The 18,931-nt window shown below is 47.0% G+C and overlaps 1 protein-coding gene across 1 annotated transcript; it reads left to right on the forward strand.

The window, feature by feature from the left end:
- Nucleotides 1-226: 226 nt before the first annotated feature.
- NFAM1 (NFAT activating protein with ITAM motif 1) lies at nucleotides 227-14,414 on the forward strand. Its single transcript, XM_009813282.2, is given in 8 exon segments — nucleotides 227-435; nucleotides 437-501; nucleotides 504-608; nucleotides 2,693-3,031; nucleotides 4,111-4,220; nucleotides 6,834-6,932; nucleotides 11,563-11,649; nucleotides 14,355-14,414. Coding segments are annotated over 8 exon segments (1,074 nt in total).
- The last annotated feature ends 4,517 nt before the right edge of the window (nucleotides 14,415-18,931 follow it).

Genomic DNA, 18,931 nt, shown 5'->3' on the forward strand with positions numbered 1-18,931 from the left:
TATTCCAAAACCTGGATGTTCCATGCAGTGAGATAATCAGGAATAGATGTTCCAAAACAACTATGTAAACAAATCCTTGCAAAATTATGGTAAAAATCTCACTGTGCTGCTTTTAAGCTTGTCCACCGCTCCAGAGTTAGTTGAATTTGACCACAGTCACCTCAAATGGCCTTGATCTGCACTAGTCAAAGCACATTTTTTTCCATATTCCAACATGGGGCTTTAAATGTGTGTTATATTTTAGAGTCATCAGAAGACAAAGCTCTATGCATTAAAGCGCTTACGGTCTAATCTTTGGATACCCGTTAGTAGGTGTAACACCATCGCAGTAGTACAGAGAAATGAACCTCAGTGTGGGGAGGAGTCTGACCAAAAAGCAGAAGAGCCTGCATCAGCCAGGAACAGCTTGCCAAAAGCAGTGTGTGTCCATCCCGCCCATGTTTGCAAACAGGAGGGGATCAACCAGCTGCATGGGCGTGGAAATACCTGACAAACCCCCAACGCTTTTGGATCTTCGTGTCTGGTTGCTTTCTTACAGCCTTTGACCCCCATCATGGCCTCTAATCTAAAAGTCATCTTCCTGTTTCTTTGGTTGCTCCAGTGTGGAGGTAAAAAACCTTTTTAAAATTCCTTTTGTTTACTTTTACGTTTGTTCATATTAGAGCATTTCCAGCTGCTATCTTTTGCTAATTTGCAGCAATGTCCTCTAGGAATTTGCACGCTGCTGCTATTTCTGTCTTTTAAGCATTTCAAAGCTGAGAGAGAGAATCCTCAAGAAAGGGGGAACATGGGAGAAGGGTTAGATAACCTAAATAAAATGGTTTGGCTTTTTCCCTGGCATGTTCTTCTCAAGCTAATGGCTCCTGGGATACTGTAAGAAGATGGATCTCTCCTCTGTTTTGTTACAGCAGTGCTTAGCCACGTCTTTTACAGAAACTATATTCATGTGTGTTCTGCTGGGTAGAGATGAGAAGAAGGATGATGAATGATGAATGATTTTAGAAAATAAGGCCCAGAAGAGACTGCTCAGGTTATCACTCCCACGGTGTTTGCAGGATTTTCTGTTGCCTTCTTTCCTTAATATTGTATCTAGTGCACCCAGGACTGTGCACTCACAACGAATGAGCATGTCCCTTAGGACTGTACTTTATCTCAGTTGCTTTTACAGCTAAGAACCATTTTCTAGTGATGTAACCTAAGCTCGTCCTTACTCTCAGGCTATTGTTCCTGGCTATGTTATCTGTAGAGGATTTTCCTTAATGGATGTTACTTCCCAACAGTCCTTTCTGGACAGTGACCGTGCCCTCCCTCCATTATTGCCCCTTACAACACTTCCGCAGTGCTCAGCATTCAGCAGCGCTAATTCTAAGTTGCATTTTCTGATGGCGAGTCCTGCTGTGCAGAGGTGATGCTGCTGTTGCGATGCCATGTTAGTGCACGATGACAGGAAAGCAAGCCTGGCTGTACTTTGGGACAGCTTTAATGCCTTGTTACGAGCCTGTTCATAGATGCAGAACTCCAGGGAATCCCATCAAAAGCATGAATGGAAAAGCCTGCCCATCCCCTACTTTCTCTCTTTACTTTTTTTTTCCCCTTCTATTTTCATGTCTCTGAAAGAATCCTTCATTTTGTAAGAAGACTTGTGTGTAAGTTTCCAGTTCCCTTTTTTAAAGACAACAATGGTTTGCATGGGCCTCCTCTTAAGTTGCTTTATGTGTGGTGTTCTGTCAGTTGCTCAACAAATAGATCCAGAGACTGCCTGATGTTAAACCCAGATTTGGCTGGGAAGCCAAAGAGGTCCTGTACCCCAGACTCCTTACTAGCCTGTGGCTTACTCTTAGCTTTTTTCTTTTTTTTTTTAAACAAAACAGGGAGTGAACTATGGTGTGGTTCCCCATCTGTGCTTATTCATCCTCTCTTGTAACTCCCGACATCATTGTCTACTGAATTGCAGTGACAGATCACTTCCAACAGCCCTATTTGTGTAAGGAGGAAGCACATGAAGGGCGTGATCTCCCATCTCTCTGCGTAAGATACTGTCACGTATAGATACTTGAGATCTGCAGTCTTCTGCAGATAGTTCCCATATCTAGCATTGAGTCTTGCACTTTGCTGCCCATTTACGGCAGCAAAAGTTTGGAGTGATTAAGCTGTGCCTTATTTCTCATGGCCCCGGTGCTGGCCCCCATGCAGAATATGCAATTTCCTTCCTCACTCGTGCTTCAGAAATACACAGTCCCACCGATAACGCTTGCGTACAGCACCTTCACTGGTGCAGAGTCATCACATGGACACATGTAGATGCCCAAGCTAGTGTTTGTCTTGGAAAATTGCTTTCTATTAATCCGCTGTAAATATAGTCTCACACCACTACAAAATCAGTTCACTTCCTGCTTCATTTCCTGCCTTTCTGCATGCTGGCATTGTATGGAGGAGCTCACAAGGGAAAAGGGGAAGCCTGTGAATGCAACAGGCTATCGCAAATCACACAGCAATTACCTAAGAGATGTGGCAGATCACACAGGGCACATGCTCTGAATCACTCAGTTTTTGACAAGGGCCAATGCTGTGTGCTACGGGCTCGCTTCCTGACATACGGTTATTTTCACCGTGTGATCCTGTCTTTGGGGCAGCAGTCCTCTCCTGACTTAAAGTGATGTTAGCTGACTGCTAACAATTATTACCCTTACAGGGGAAAATGTCGATGTACAGCAGAAACCTCCAATCCAGGTTGCATTGCTGAAGGAAGGAATATCCATCCCCTGTAAAGTCATCTTCCCTTACATGCCAAAATACACCAAATTTTCAATCTTCTATTACTGGATTAATTCACTGGGCCAGAAAACATCCATCTATAGTACGTCAGAAAACGTAGCCATCCCTTCTGGAAAAGAGAATAAGACTGCTACCATATCGTACAACCACAGAATAATGCCACTTGAAAACACCTCTTCTACTGGCACATACTACTGCGAGGTCAAATGGAATGACATCCAGAAAATGGGAAATGGAGTGTTTGTCCTTGCTAGAGGTAAGTGAACAACCAGAAAGGAAGGGTGGGCAGTTAAAAATCAGCTGGATCTGGCTATGAAAAGATTATCTTTGCTCTTCTTTTCCTCTACCCAAACATGCTATAAAGTCAGACGGGAATACTACTTTATGCCCAATACTTAATGCCATCAGAGTTGAATGCATTTTACACAGGTGACTTGTGCTGCTGTTCCCAAAGCACAGATGGAGACATGAAGATGCAGTGATTTATATCTGACCTGCCGCAGCCTCCTGGGAACAGCAGGCTTAAAGTCAGGGTCTAACCAGGGAGCCTGGGCACTGGGTCAGAGGGTGCTTTTAGGTGTCAGTGTTCAGGAGACAGTGTGGTTTGGCCTTTAGCAGTGTGACAGACGCGGTTGAACACAAGGTCAGTGGTTAGGGAGCTTGCCATAGTCAGATGTACAGGTTAGGTGCTCACCATTAGGGGCTCACAAACAGATTAGGGGCTCACTGTAATCCCTCCCCTTTTTCCATGTGGTACAAGGGGTCAGTTGTTCCGTTAATGCACAGACTGGAAAGCAAGGGAGAGCTAGCTTCGTGCCAACATAAAAAGAATGTTATAGAAAAGTGGTAAGGACATGCATGCTGCTGACTGGCTGGATTTGCATTACTGAATGCTGGATATGAATAACTTCTTAGAAAGTGTAAATGCAAAGAGCCTTGACGAAATATCTTTGCTACACTGGTCAGAGGATGCCTACAGTACCCACCCTGCTAGTTTGTGTGGCCTGTGTGCTATCCACCATCTGTCTTTCTGCCCCTATCTCTAAAGACCTTTGCCAGCCTCTAACTACCACATTTCTTGGCTCTCATAGTTATGTCACCTCCCTCTAATCTACATGAAGTGCAGCTGCTTGTATCCTGTCTTTTTTGCATGATTCTTCAGCTGCACCCTGCTCGCTGTTCAGTCAGACTAGGTTTTGAAGGGTGTGTGCATTTGTGCCACCATATTCTGCACTGCTTCTGTATTTTAGCTCTCTCAAGGCTCTTCCCAGGGTTAAAAATGCAACAGGATTGTAACTTCCACTCACACTGAATCTTTTGCCTTCTTTCTTACAGGTACGGGGTACATAGAGACCTCTTATGAATGGGAAGTCCTCACTACCCTTACTGCTATTGTTGCTGCATTGAGCATCACCGCAACAGCTCTGCTTCTGTCGAAAAGAAAGGCAAGTTATAACCAAATAATAAGCAATACCTGACACAACCCATTCTAGGAATTTATTTCATTTGCTTCTAACTTGGCTGGATTGGAAGTCCCCATGCTGAAATTTTCCATGCTGGGTGTCTGCCTCAGGTTTATTTTCTTTTTTTAAGTTTAGTCTTTCTGAGAAAAAAGATCACAGGAAAGACAAAACGAGTCATTGATTTGTCCATTAAAGAAATTCTGGTAATTATTTTGACTCTAGCATGTTCTGCTTTAGAGCAAGGATCTGACGCAGGGCAAGAAGTCACACTAGCAGTGTGCTGGCCCTTAGAATATTCAAGGAGATGTAGCCTTGTGATGGGTCTTTGGAAAATTGCAGCTCGTGCATGCTCAGTCATGACTTTTGTCAATTTAGCAGCTCAGTTGTCTAAAGGAGCCCCTGTGAGGCTGCCTTTCTACATGGTGCCAGTCAGACAGGTAACATCCTGTGCACCCAAGCAAATCTGTTGCAGCTCTGGTGGCAGGAGGAGGGCAGGACTTTCCCTGTTTCTCATCCTCTTTCAAGATGGGGGCTACTCTGGTGCAAGGGCATGGCCTGATTGCAAGGAAGACTATGCAACTGCGTTCCTGAGCCATGGCTCGGGCACCGTGGAAGAAAACAATCTGCAGTGTGGAGGGGATGGATACCAGAGCCTTGGGCATGTGTTTGGCAGAGAAAACATTAAGAGACAGGGTGAGAGGGGAAGGTCGGGACAAGAATCCCAGGGAAGCCTGTGTGGAAGTCCCAACTAACTGGAAAAAAAGAGAGAGACCAGGACCTGAGGAGCAATTTGCTTTAGTTGACTCTGCTTTGAGCAGAGGGGGATTGGACTAGACAATCTCCAGAGGCACCTTCCAACAGCAGTGATTCTGTGAGGCTGGAAGAAAGAGCCGCGGGAGGGAAACTGTGACTGGAATCTGGAGTGAGGAAGCACTGGAGCTTGGAGAAGGGTGTTAAGTGTTAAGACTGGGCTGACAGGGCCCCTTGGGTGAGCAGACCAGCGGCACAGGTTGGGACCAGCTGGGTAAGGAAGTGGAAGCTGGGATGAGAAGCTGAGGGCAAAGGGGAAAGCAGGAGTGGGGAAGAAAGGATGTAGAGAGCAGGAGAAGAAAAGCCAAAAGCAGGGCTGAAAGATCTGGATGAGACAGGGGCCCTGTGGAAAAAACTCTGGAGTCTTAATACTGGAATCCCTGTTGTTTAGGGAAAACCTGCTGCTCCTAGTACTGCCACCCTCAGGTGTTCAAAAGATCATCCTCTGCATTCTTCCAGAGATCTCAAGGCTGGCTTAAAAAAACTGATGTCTTTTAGAACGTAATTTGGGGATTGTTGTTTTCTAGGTAGTTTCCCCCATATTTCCTCTTTCAACCTGCTCTCTGCCACCATAACAGCAGACTCTCTGCATGCATTGTTATGTGGAGGCTGTGCTGCTGGTACAGTCCTACGACTCCAAGGAGCATCAGGCTTCAGCGCACACAGTCAGAGATCATGAGGTTGAAAACAGAATGGCAGCAGTTGGCAGACCTGCTATTCTCGTGAGACTTACCTTCCAGGCAGTCTGATGGAGGGGGAAGAAGTGTAAGCAGCAGAGTGACTAGGCTGGAGACAGGCCCCCATCTCTGCTTGCCTAGACAGCGTCTCCATGGGGATGAGAAAAAAGGTACTGTCCTGACTAGCCGATTGGCATCTTCAGGTTTTGAGGTGGGCCAGCAAGTCTCAGACCTACAGGCTCTCCTTGGGGCCCAAAGAGATCATGCAGTTGTTACATTTGCCCTCCTGCAGAACCCAGCCCATATTTCTCACCACAGCTTGCTCAGACCTGCTGGTTTAAAAATGTTTATCTTTAAGAGAAGCTATTTAGCATCCTCCTTAGTTACTAATGGACTGGAAAGCAGTTCATCGTTTTCATGTGATGTGAATATAATCATCCCACTTCTTTCTGAATTAGAACAGAGATACTTAGCACAGCCTTCTGCCTTTTCTGCTTCCTCTCTTGCTTGCTAAGCAGGGCTAACCCTTATCTGTGCATGAATGGAGAGTGTTCAAGGAGAACTCATCCGATGCAAGAAATGTTTTAGAGGAAGAGACCTTCTTCCTTCAACTTCATGCTGGACTTGCACATTAGTGTATCACTAACTATATGTCATCATTACTGGTCATCTGGTGCTGTTCACTAGGCCCTGCGTATTAGCAAAAGCTTCCCAGCCAAATCCTGATAAAAGTCACTGCACTTTGCCTCTCTGAAATTCCCCTGCACACTTTGAACAGGGTCCTGCTTTACTCCCTGTCCTACAGCATTGTTGTGTGCTATTAAATACTTACACCCTACGTCCAGCTAAGTTTCAGTGGTGGAAGTGATTTCTATGTACACACAGAGCCCAGTTCTCCTTTCCACTGCTCCAGTGTAAGTCAGCAGACTCCTCCGTTTTACCCTGTGGTAAGGAAAGGGACGGGCCCGCGTTGCACAGAGAGTGCCACCACCCTTTGCTGTGGAAGCACTCAGGGGGTGTACAAGCAGCTGGCTTTGACATGACATTGGTGTTCACTTCATCATGGTGTTTTCTGCAGATGTGTCATTTAGTGTCTTATGCTCAGCAGGTGTTGTGCCCTAGAAGGAACAAGCTAAATATCCTGAGACAGAAGGTGGAAACACAGCCCCATTCAGCCAGCCCACCACCACCACCTCCTGTCTATGATGTGAGTACCAGAATCGCCCTCCATCCCTTCTGTCCGCATCATGGTACAACCCTTCCTTTCCCTGACCTGCCATGGTACAGACAATGCCAGTATCATGATGTGAAACATAAGCAATACCTGCATACCAGCCTGGTACTGGTGACCTTGCTCCTGTGCTCTGCCCTGCTTAGCTCCTCTCAGGACTGTGCATGCTGCATGTCCTGGTCCCACTCGTAGCCTCCCCAGTGCCAAAGCCTTGCACCACGCCCTGCTGGGCAGCACCCTTCCCTCTTCCCTCTGTGGCAGCACAGAGCAGCAAGTGTGGGGCCAGAGGGGGTTCTTGGTGGTAGAGGTAGAAGAGTCTCCACAAGTCAGGAAGGAAGAGGGGATCTCAGCCCCACTTTGTATGGTACAGTGTCTCAAGAACATGCCCCCCCCCCAGCTGGAGAAAGGCAGAGAGAAGTGGTTCCCCAACAACCCCAGCTGTTTACAGCTCCAGCTGTCACACCTTCACCGGTGTCAGCGTCACGGACCACTGCAGTACTGAGCAGGCTGACTAGCTCTTGTGGGAAAAGGGCAGGAAGAAAGTGAAGGGAGTCTCTTTTTTAGAACATCTCCCTTTCATTGCATATGATCTCCTTTTTCCATTTCCCAAACTGGGGAATACTGACTTCACTCAATCCCTGAGCCCAGTAGTGGCAGCGTCATAGGTAATAGGATTGGAATGGCTCTCCTGAAATCTCAGGCCCAGACCTCAGCTACCTCAAGTAACCATGACCCCTAATCCCGTTTACAACCCATACAGCTCCATTTAAAATGGATTCCTTTTTCTCCTTTTACCCCCATGGGAGGGCTGTTCCACTAAGAAGTGAAGGGGTTTTTTTCCCCCGTGATCTGTGGGACAAATGCGGAGGAATAAAATGAAAGTTAGTAGAGAAGGATATTGCCTGGATATTAGGAAACCTTTCTGACTGTGAGGTCTATAAGGGCTGGAAGAGTCTCTCTGAGGAAAACCTGTAAGCTCTGCTGCATTAATCATTTAAACTAAACAAAACGAAGCTGTGGAAAATGTATCACAGAGAGAAGCAAAGCTCTGCCAAGGAGGCAGGAGACCTGATAAGGGGCAAATATGAAAAAGAAGATGGGCCTGCTCCCTTCTCATTCTCACTTCATAGGTGGGGGGGGCACCATTTTGTGGTCCTTTCATTTTTGGAGTAGAGGTTTAAAAGAAAGCACTATATATTGTATGTGATATGTTTATTCTGGGCAAAAAGCAATGCTTTGGGCAAAGGACGTTACAGGTTATAAACCTTTTCATTTGTATCAAGTAATTTCTTTTTAATTCAGGCTTATAAAAATCCGAATGGGTAGTTTCCTGCTGAAGTGGATGATTTCTGCAAGGAGACAAAAAAAAATCAAAACCATTTCTCGCTCAGTCGGCCTCGTCATGCATCCTTAGCTTCATCTTAATTATATGTTTCATCATGTTGTTCTGCTCTGGAGGCCCCACTAAGGCTAATATAGGAAGCCAGCAGAGCCAGCCTTAGGCACAGGCAGTCCCGGGAGCTGGCTGGGCCCCTGTGCTTGCAGGAGCTGTATGGACCTGGCCCAGCCGGCCTTTCCCCATAGCCTATTAACCAGAGGCCAGCTGTGTGGGGCTCTTAGCCCGGTGTGCAGGGCAGGTGGCTCAACCCTCTTTGGCAGAGCTGCACCAGCCTCAGACCATCTCCTGTGTGCTGGGGGGGTACCAGCCCGCCCACTGGAGGTTACTTTACCGTGGAGCAGCTGCTGCGGGGTGACTCGTTCAGGCATGAAGCACCAACTCCCACCACAGACACCGCACGTGGTGAGAGCAGGGCTGTGAGGTGAGGAGTGAGGAGCACGGGGCTGCGAGGTGTAATGGGGAAGTTAATGGGGGAGAGAGAGCAAGAGCCCTGGGATGGAGACCCTGCGTTGGATAGGCCCTCAGGACATGTGAGGGGAGTGGAAAGTTGACAAACCGTATTTCCTTTGAAAGACGACTCTGGTGTCCCACTGCTAAATTTTCTTGGGACTCTGCATGGTGTAAACCCAGCTCTGCAAACTGCATTTGAAATTAGGTGCGTTGTGAAAACCCTTTGGTGTTAAATCAGGTGTTGAACACCTAGTACTTAATTCATGGGGAGGGCAGAAATCTGTGGTCAGCACTGAGGTAAGCTAAGGCAAGGAAAAGGGAAGGGCAAGTGAGAAGTAAATCCAAGTGATGAGATAAAGAAGGAGGTCAGAGATTAGGTGACGGGACAGGAGGCCAGCACATGCCAGATGTGCTATCTGTGGGAGAAAGCAAGAGGTCAGACACTGGAAAAAAGTCGGGTCAGGGAACCACAGTGTCCTTGTGCAGGCCTGGAGCTGGGAGGAGGAGCAACAGGAGGCAGCACTGGACATCAAAGTAACGGCTTGGAACTGGCTGGTGCAGCTCATTAAATGCTCTGTTATCCTACATGGCAGCAAGCCTTGCCCTTGGCATGGCATGGGTCCTAGCACACCTTCTGCAAAGACATCCTGCTGAACATCCCTAGGAGCAAATGCCTTCCCCACTGGCTCTTCCAGGTGCCGCTGTTTACCTCATCGTCCCTTGGGGTGGGTGTACGCAGTGAAAAGCAGCAGGTAGCAAAAAGCCCCGGTAATAAGGGGGCAGCTGGGCACCCACTTTGTTCCCACTACACTGCCAGGTGTTCCTTGAGCTCTTTATCCTCCTGCAGCCCCAGAGCAGGTCTACCTCACTGCACTGCCCAGACCCAAACCTGTATTTTCCTCTGTCTTCCAGTTTAGCCGCTTAGTTACGACTTGGAAATAACAACCCGAGAGACTCACTTCATCCGCTTTACATTTCAAACAAGCTTTTTTGAGCACCAGACACAACTTCTGCGGTGCAGGCGGGTTCCAGAGCACAGGAGCTTTTGCTGGTGTGAGGGAGACAAGAAGGCTGCTGGGGGATGGGAAGACATCTGCCAGCAGGGAGGAGAGAGGCCTGTGTGCCTCCACTGTGACAGTAGCATTTGGTCAGTGACCAAGTAAAAGTAATTAATTTGCAAATGGAGGTTGGAGACACCAGCTTTCCAACTAGCCAGTAAAGGACCAGCATTGTCAACAGCCTCCATGGGAAGAGGGCTTGTGGAGGGTGGGAATCTTTTTTGGAGGTTAAACACCAAAAGGATCCTTCTTGCTTGTGAGTGGCTTCACACTAGAGCAGTGAAAGAGGCTTCCTGTCCTGCCAAGGGGACACGGAGCCAGGCTGCTGGGAACACAGCACGTGGGATGAGGTCCTCACTGACAGCATCACAAAGAGAATTGAAAATGAGGACAGGGAAATGGGATTTTCTGTGTGCGCATGTGCACATGAGAATAGTTGGGAATGTCTGTGTAGGCAAGTGGGTTGTTGGGAGTGGGAAGCAGACAGGTGAAATAATTTGTCTGTTCCCGGAGGAGGATTGGAAATAGGAGAGCCATGTGGTGCTCCATTCACTGCGGCTCCCTCCTGTCTGAGTGCCTGTTTGTTCCAAGCCCCGCTCCCAAATGCTGTTCCTCTATCATCTAGTCCTGTTCAAACCACCGTCCTGCTGGACATGATCCCAAAAGATGCTGAGTGTTTGCAACTCCAGATGAAATGATGGGGGTTCAGGTGATTGGCAGCTCCAGAATCAAGCCTCCATGTTTTGCTCATCCTCCTCACTGTGATGCAGGGCGCCTCGCTCCCTTGGCAGTCTCTCTACTAATACCATCTGCCCCTTTTGCGGCCGGAACTCCTCCCATCTTCCTGTTGCCAGAGAAACAGCCACCTTGGCAACCTGCTGTCATCCTTGAAACACACATGGAAAAGTCCTCCTGATTGTTATGTTTGATCCTTCAGGCAGATCTGGAACATCACTCAAACTGACATGCATCTCCTGTGACACAATTACCTGGGGGACCAGCGGGTGGATACGCATGTAGGGCATGTGTGTGTTTCTCTGTGGAGCTGTGTGGGACCATGGATATGTTTGAGGGCCTGGGAGTGTATTGATTTTTTTTTATTATTCTTTGCTTACTCTAAGAAGAAAGGAGAGTTCTGGCTTGGAAAAAAACCCAGACAATAGATAGAAATCATGCCTGATGTAGGGCTTCCCATTTTCGACAGCCCCTGCACTTCAGGACCTTCAGCCTCGCCCCTCTTCTCACCTTTGTGAAAATAACCATGACAAAGAGCTTGTGGGTGTCAGGCATCTCAACAGTCCCAGGCGACGCAGAGTGCTGCCCATTACCTGTGGTCCCCATGGTGCACAATATCCTTTCATGTGGCAGAGGGGTCTTTATTCTGCATTCTGGGACAATTTGGAGTGGACAGAGGCAGGGGCATTGGCATTCTTCTCCACTGCCTTACACAGGCTAGGTAACATCAAAGTCTGTCTCTGTGAGCCTGAAAAGGGAAGATGATGCAGCTGCACTGTTGACATTTCAGGGGAAAAGGATTTTCTGTTTGTCCAAGTTCAGGTTAGGAATTTCAAAATTTTGGAGATGGCGGGGTTCCTAAAAAGCGTCAGACACGAAATGGGGAACAACACAGTGGGCAATTAGTTGTCTTAAACCTAAGTAATATATTAGATCCTTACTCTCTTCTCTCTTCCCTGTGCAGTGCCTGGATTTGCAGCAAGTTGATGTCTATTCTATCCTCGAGAACAACACAAACAACCTGTCACCCAGAAAGAGTCCTCCAGGCAAGGTAAAGGCTGGGGCCCTGTTCTTGGAGAGTTCCCATATGCACTGGGCACACAGGGAAAGAAAACCCACAGAGTCGCCATGGCCCTTGCAGGCAGAAATGTGTCTGCTCTTTCCCTACTTCCAGTCCCACCAGAAGGGGAAAACGGCACATGGCATCCACTCGCCATCTGGGCTGCACATGTAGCCTATCTTCCCTCTTCCGGCAGAACCCTTGCTCCTGCAGCGCTACCAGTTCTGGCAGTCCTGGTTTCATGCAGATGCTTTGCTGTATGATGTACCCCGAAAGGCATTGAGGGGTTTCATGTCGCTGCTCCCTCTGAATGGGCTGGACATTCATGGAGAGTTGGCCAAATGCTGGTCCCCACTATTGCCCTTTCCAGATTATTTAGGCAGCTGAGAAGTCCTCTGGGGTAGAGGAATCTGTGCACTGGGGGCAGACCCTGGGCACAGCTTTGCTCTCACCGGCATTAAGCACCAGAGGGCCATTTCATGGTAGCAGAAGCTAAGATGGTCTGAACAGAGGCTGGGCTGATACAGTCTCTGTCAGCTCTGGGGCTCAGGAAAAGGCAGTGTGGGTACGTTTTGGGCTCGGATCTTCTTGCTGGGCTGGGAGTTACAAGTTAGAGACAAGGAACTAAATCCACGCATAGTGAAAGTAGCTGCAACTCAGAATATGCAGGTGCAGATCAGTTGTGAGGGCCACATGAAGCAGACCAGAGGCTCACACAGCCCTCTACCCTGCCTTTGGCAGGCATCAGCTGTTTCATGGGGACAAAATTTGCATTGGCACCCCAGGGAACATTTCCTTCCTGTCCTCAGAACTTTGTTGTTCTTTGCCCCTCTTATCTGCTTAAAAAATATATTCACTCTTCTAACATGGGAAAATGTTCGTGAAAAATGTCTCCTGCTTCCTCCTACTGATGTCCTGTTGGGGAGAGTTCCCCAGGTTGCCTATGCAGTGTGGAGCATGGCACCAGCTTCAGTTGGCACCATCCCTCTGTTTCATGAAGGACAGTATTTTCCAGTGTCTGAGGCATTTTCACAACTCCCACCTTTTAGGAAAAGGTGGTCTAAAATCAAGCGGCCTCCTCTGTGTCAGAGCTACTTGCCATGTGGTCTAGTGCCAAGGCCACTGGTCTCCTGCAGTTAATGGCTGTGGCACCACAGTGGCTGGCGGTAGCAAAGGCAGGTATCTGATTATTGAGGGGAAGGATGGGTTGTTTTATATAGGCTGTCTTATACCCCAGTGCATCATATGCACTGGAAAAGACAGCATCCCTGGTTTTGCGTTCTTGCTACATTTTGAATTAGTTGGATAGGGAGAACAGTAGGTCCTGATCCCTTTTCCCTGTCCTATTTATGCTTCTGTATACCTTTATCAGCTGCCCCCTTCTAAATGATTCAGTCTGGATGATGAGAAGCATTATGTGTGGGGTTTTTGCCCTACCGTGGAGCTGTCTGGGCTGTGCTGAATTGCTTGTGTGTGGCCCACACCACTCAACCACTGCTTTGGGGGGCAGTGGGTCTGTAAAACAGAGCAGGAGCAAAGCCGCAACGCAAGACCGAAGAATCATTTGTGTGTGAGTGGGTCTGGTGCTGGTAGTCTCAGCCAGGGCAGGGTAAAGGTCAAAGCAGAGATAGGAGAAACAAAGGAGAGGAAAGCAAAGAGAGGGGATGGGATGAGCTCTCACACCAAGAACAGACACCACTGAGTGTCCTAATTTCTTGTGCTGGTCAGAAGGAAGGGAAGTGTAAGTGGCTGGGCCTCACGATCTCTGCACAGGAGAATTTGACTGTGCTTTCCACTACTGTTGCAAGCACCTTGATTAGCTTCCCTCTCAGTCATCCTGCGCTGTGACCGCCTGGGACACTCATCCTCTAGCTGGCTGTGTCAGAATATAACAGGGTGTTTTCCCTAAGAGCAAGACTTGTGGGCCAGTGGGTTTGGCCTGTGAGTGGGAGCTGGGATTGCTGAACGGTGGCTGACTCTGCTGCAGAGGGTCCAGGCCAGCCCTTGCTGCGGGATGCTGCGCATAGAGGGGGATCTGTAAAGGGAAGCGGGACAGAGAGCCCCTGAAACAAGAGCATTTGCATGCTGTTGCACTGGACTGTCAGCCAGCTTGGGTAGCAAGGGGTTAATCCTGCATGCTTGGGGGGTGCCTGCACTCAGCACTTTTGCAAAATGTTTCCCTTTGGTGGTGGCAACAGAGAAAATGCTATTGTAGGTAGGGCTTCTTTCACCCGGTGGCATTTCAGCTACTTGCTGTGTAACCCTGCTTACAGCAGGCCTGTGCCACACAGCGCTTAAAATATCAGTCTGTCAGCACCTTGTCTACACAAGGAACAGTTGTGAGGAATAGACTCAACTGTTGAAGAAACAGGATTGAGGAGGTCAGGGAATTCCTCCTTCACAGAATCCAAAGTGATTTATTTTTTTACCAAGCCCAATTTTCCCTTCCCTCCCTGTCTGACAGCTTTTTGAGGGAAGAGTGACAAGTAAAGGAGGCATCTTTATCCCTTGGGCTGGATTAGTCACGTTCGTCTCTGGCAGAGCAACATTTCTCACTGTAGTGGCTTCCGTTTCAGCAGATCACTAATAGCCATTTCTAACAGAACAAACGTCAGTGTCTGCTTATTAAGAATTAATTAATCTTCTTTTGAATAATCTTCCTCCATTTCTTTTTTCTCCTTTTCATCATTCTGCAGACACCTAAGAAGCAAGCAACTCCAGAAGAATCCTCTGATACATTGTATGAGAATATCTAACATGGAAAATCTGACCCTATGTGGACCAGACATCTTTCTGTATGACAGAACTTTTCTCCTACATCCCCAGTTCTCTGCAGAGATGCATGGCTCCTTCTAAACTGCCCTTCATTAACAACAGAATGCATCTGTTCAGATCCCACCGGGGCTCAGTCTGCACTGATGCAGCAAAGCTATTTTGCAGCAAAACTGTTTGATGCAAAAGAAAAGCTGCTTTTGTCAAGTACTCACACATATCTTAGAAATGGTGCAGATGGGATCTGTGCAGGTTTCTCTCACCTGGCCTGGCTGAAATACTTGAATCTCGATCCTCTGTAAATGACAGGACAATCCAGAGACCTCCCTGCTTGCTGGCTTGATCTTCCAATCCTGACCAGCAGCAGTCCATCTGATCCTGTGCCTATGGCTTTCCTGACATGGCCATCAGGCCTTCATGCATAGTTTAACTGAGATTCAAGCATCCACCTGCCCATTTTTCCTTTCTCAGGAACGCCACAGTGAAACACGCTTTCTCATAATCTGCTAATCCCATCAAGTAGTCACAAATGCCTGCTATGACCATACTCAGTCAACTCAAATCAGTGCCTCTGAGTTAATGCGTTCCCTTCAGCAATATCAGCAGTATATGGTGAGGACTGGATTCACGGACAGAGATAAAGATGGAGAAAAGGAGAACGGAGAAAATATCCCTGCCTGGCAACATGTCTCAGTGGCAGTGCCCTTTCCAGAACAAGGAAGAGGAACAAAGAGGTGAGAACCCAAGGAAACTCCCTTGCTGGAGCTGCGTAAACCAAGCGGGTCTGGGGCCAGGTTCCAGCCCAGAAAAGTTAAAGCTGAGCTCCCCAGTTTCCTGTTCTTCTTGGCAATGGGCATTGTTATTCCTTGGGATTTTGAGCCTCTGTGGGAGAAGGCATGGTACCTCTGCCCCACCAAAACCAATAGGTTTGCCTTTCTTTCAGCTGGCCAGTATTTCCCAACAAGGGTATACGGCTCCTTTACCCCCCACCCCCATACATTATTTGGCCAGGTAGACCAGTTCTGAAACTTTGAACGACTGGACGGAGGAGGGAGGCCCTAGAGGTGAATTTTCTATCCAAGCTCTTCTCTCTCTTGTCAGCTGGAACTTGCCTACCATTTGTGCTGATGCATACTGAAGTTCTGATAGGGAAGAGGTTACATTAAATATCCATATAACATGATCAAACCAGTGGATCAAAAAGCTGAGACTGTTTTATCTCAGATTAAAAAACAACAACAAAATAAAAACTAAACCAACAAAACCAACCCAAAATAAGAATATGCAGCGTAACTTGAAAGGAAGCATAGAAATCTCTTTAAAGAAGAAGTTCAAATTAAAATTGAGCTTCAGGGTCATAGGACCCTCTCTAGTTGAAGATAATGTTGCTATGCATCAGAGACAGAGGCTATGGAAAATGTCTCCGGGGCCTCCAGCCTTCCTATACTATGTTTAAAGAGATAATCCGCTTATTGCTTTGCTCTTTTTATTAGAAGAGATTTCAAACATGCAATTTGGACTTTCTTTAACCACAGGAAAATGCTTTTTCTCTTTCCAGTGTTGAGGAATTCATTTCAGAAAGAGCAATGAATAGACAGCCTGGCTTATTAGACCCATTTTCCATTTGTTAAGTGATCATGACAATTATAAATAAATATTTTTGAAGTCAAAAATTTTAGTGTTTACTAATATGACCAGAAAACATTTGTGTTCACAGAAGAATTTACAGAGGATTGTACAGGTATAACAATTCCTTTCCTTAACAAATCTGAAGAAATGATGAGATTAATTATAAACATGTTGCAGTATCGCAATAAAATGTTCAGCAGAAGCTGGTGGACTAGATGAAAAGTGAAAACTTTAAAATAATGCTGGTTAGTTTTTGTGATTTGCTTTTTAAATTTTATAAATGCTGAAAATACTGGGTGCTACTGGAAATTTCCTGACAAGGATCTTACTTTGCAGTGAATTGATTTGTCTTGTCTTTCTGTTACCTTTTTAAATAGTGTGTTTCTTACACATTTATGCCTGAACAATTCTATATATTAAGTAGCTGAAGCTGTTTAAAATGAAACATGAGAGTTAGAACAGTATTTGGAATAGAAAAGGCTATTCTAGAACAGTCAGTGGTAAAGTACTGGAAGAATCACGCTAGGTTCTGATCAAGCTACACTTCTTCAGCATTGTGCGCCATGGGCAGCCGCAGCAGCATCAGAGTGTGTGAGAAAGAAATGTATCAAGCAGAAGACTGTGAGAGCAGGGATGTTTTTAAATGGTATGGAGTTTTCCAAAGAGGCATGAAGAAATGCCTTCAGGCAGAGGTAGGACAGACTAGGAAATATAATTTGTATAACATTGGTATAGCTACTTTGTAGCAGAGATTTGTTCAGGAAAAAGGAAGTCATTTGGTCTTTTTGTTTTACCTGGCTCTGTGGCCCATGAGAATAGATGCAGAAAATGAGTATTACTAGCAAGAGGAAAGGAATTCATTTTTAAGTCTTGAGCAATTGAAAAAAAAAAAGAGAAATTAAGGATTGGCTCCCCCAGCTCCACAAAGGTGAGAGGTGATGACTGGCTTATTGTGTTCACTCTACACGTTTTGCTTCAAAATGAATGTTGAGAATGAATTCCTCTTAAAAACTGTGCCCCTAAGGGCCTCAGCTCCACTTGCTTCCTCCAGCATGGTGCTGTTATACACAGAGCATGCTCTCAGGTTACGGTAGTATAATCTTTGATTCCCAGGTGTTGAATTATCCCTTTGTATTGACAGGATTTCAGGGATGTGGAGACCTATTATCAAAGTAAGTAGTGGTGTGAGGTGGAAATGCGCTGCCTGCCTTTTTCTAAAGGAGGTGCCATGTTAGCACTGGGATCCTTTGCCCTCTCCACCAGCCTTTGGCCCTGAGAGATGCATGCAGTCTCTCACTGTGATCATCCTCAGTGCGTTGTCTTTGCTGACATCGCTGCAAAAGGTGTTGGTGACACTGAGGTCATCTAGTCCCTTTAAAACAACTCCTTCATAATGCTTTACAGCAAATCCTAATTTGAGAAGGCAAAAACCGGGCTGCGCTTGAGTGGTTTGTTGGTTTCATCCTTTTCTGCAGACGACAAGCCCTTGCATGGGTACTGTTCTGTCATACGAAACTCACCAACTGTATTTTGCCTTTATCTGTAGATAAGAAAGACCTTGCTGTGGTGGGTAATGACAATGAAATGTATGTCCAAGGTGTAGTCCAGGTGTTCTCCTCCGTCGCTTCTGTCTTCTACTGCTCTTCTTTTTCCTTCTCAGGGGTGTCACTACTGTAAATCATCTCTCAATACCCAGCTAGGGCTGGTTCTTTATCAAGGGAGGTGCTTAACTGAACAGCACCCAAGTGAAATGGTTATTACTGCTCTGGCTTGCACTGCTGTTCCACCCAGCAGTGACCTAAGGGTGTGCGAGTCTGGGCCAAGGGCAGGGGTCTCTTCTTCCTGCTGGGCTGTCTCTTGGAAAGACCTGGTACTTCTTCAGCCCTTGGCCATGCGATACTGTGACCCTGTGAGACAGGGATTTAGGGAAGGCAGTGACTGAAGCCACCAGATGGTGCCCTAGGTCCTCGCAGCTCCCTTTCCAGCCCCCTGCCTGCCCACATACCCCTGCCAGCTCCGCCAGTAGCCCTGAAACCACAGATTCCCGGGAGTGGGCACCTACAGCCATGCAGAACATCCTCAGCCATGACTGTCTTCTACCCCTGGGGTTGGTGCCTCTGGCACCCCTCACAGCTCTGCGCCATGGCCCAGGTGCCACGAGCACCTGTGAAGAGATGGGGACAGGACAGGTTGCCCTCCTTTGGATCCCTGAAGTCTGGAGAAATAGCTTCACCGGCTACCAGGGTCTTGGCACAGGGCTGCCCACATGAGGGACAGGAGAGTGGCTGCTGACACCACCATTGGGTCAAACTGGCATCTGAAATGCAAAATTGGCCAGATGTTGGGGGCTGCTTGGAGCTGCCACCACTTTCTTTAACTGTTTGGAAATGGCATCTTATCTTGGGTTTGGGAACATTTACTGTGTGTCCATGGTGAAAAAAATCCTTTGCAGCATATGCTGCTCCTCTTCTTTGCTGTGTCAGGAAGCTGATGAAGGCTCAGATACTGCTCTTTCTGTGTTTTGGGATTCTGTGGCGGTCAAGATTTGCTATGCACAGGGAAGTATCATTAAGAGTTTATAAATAAAAATGGAGAAGGTCAGAGAGTACCAGTGACTACCTGATCTCCAAGGGAAAGGGAGAATGTGAACCTTCGATGTCTTCTCTTCCTTGATTCTAGGGCAAGCCAGTTTCCACTCACTGTCAGGGATAAAACTTTAATGATAAAATAGATATGCAGGTTACTATTAGTAACTAGTATGTTACTAGGTACTTCACTATTAATAACCAGGTCTTTAAGCTGCCAAACTATGTTACAAGTTGTGGATCTGCAAGGTTCACAGCACCAGTGCTGCAGTGACACAGCCACCGGG

This window comes from Gavia stellata, chromosome 4 (assembly GCF_030936135.1).
Source record: "Gavia stellata isolate bGavSte3 chromosome 4, bGavSte3.hap2, whole genome shotgun sequence".
NCBI lineage: Eukaryota > Metazoa > Chordata > Aves > Gaviiformes > Gaviidae > Gavia > Gavia stellata.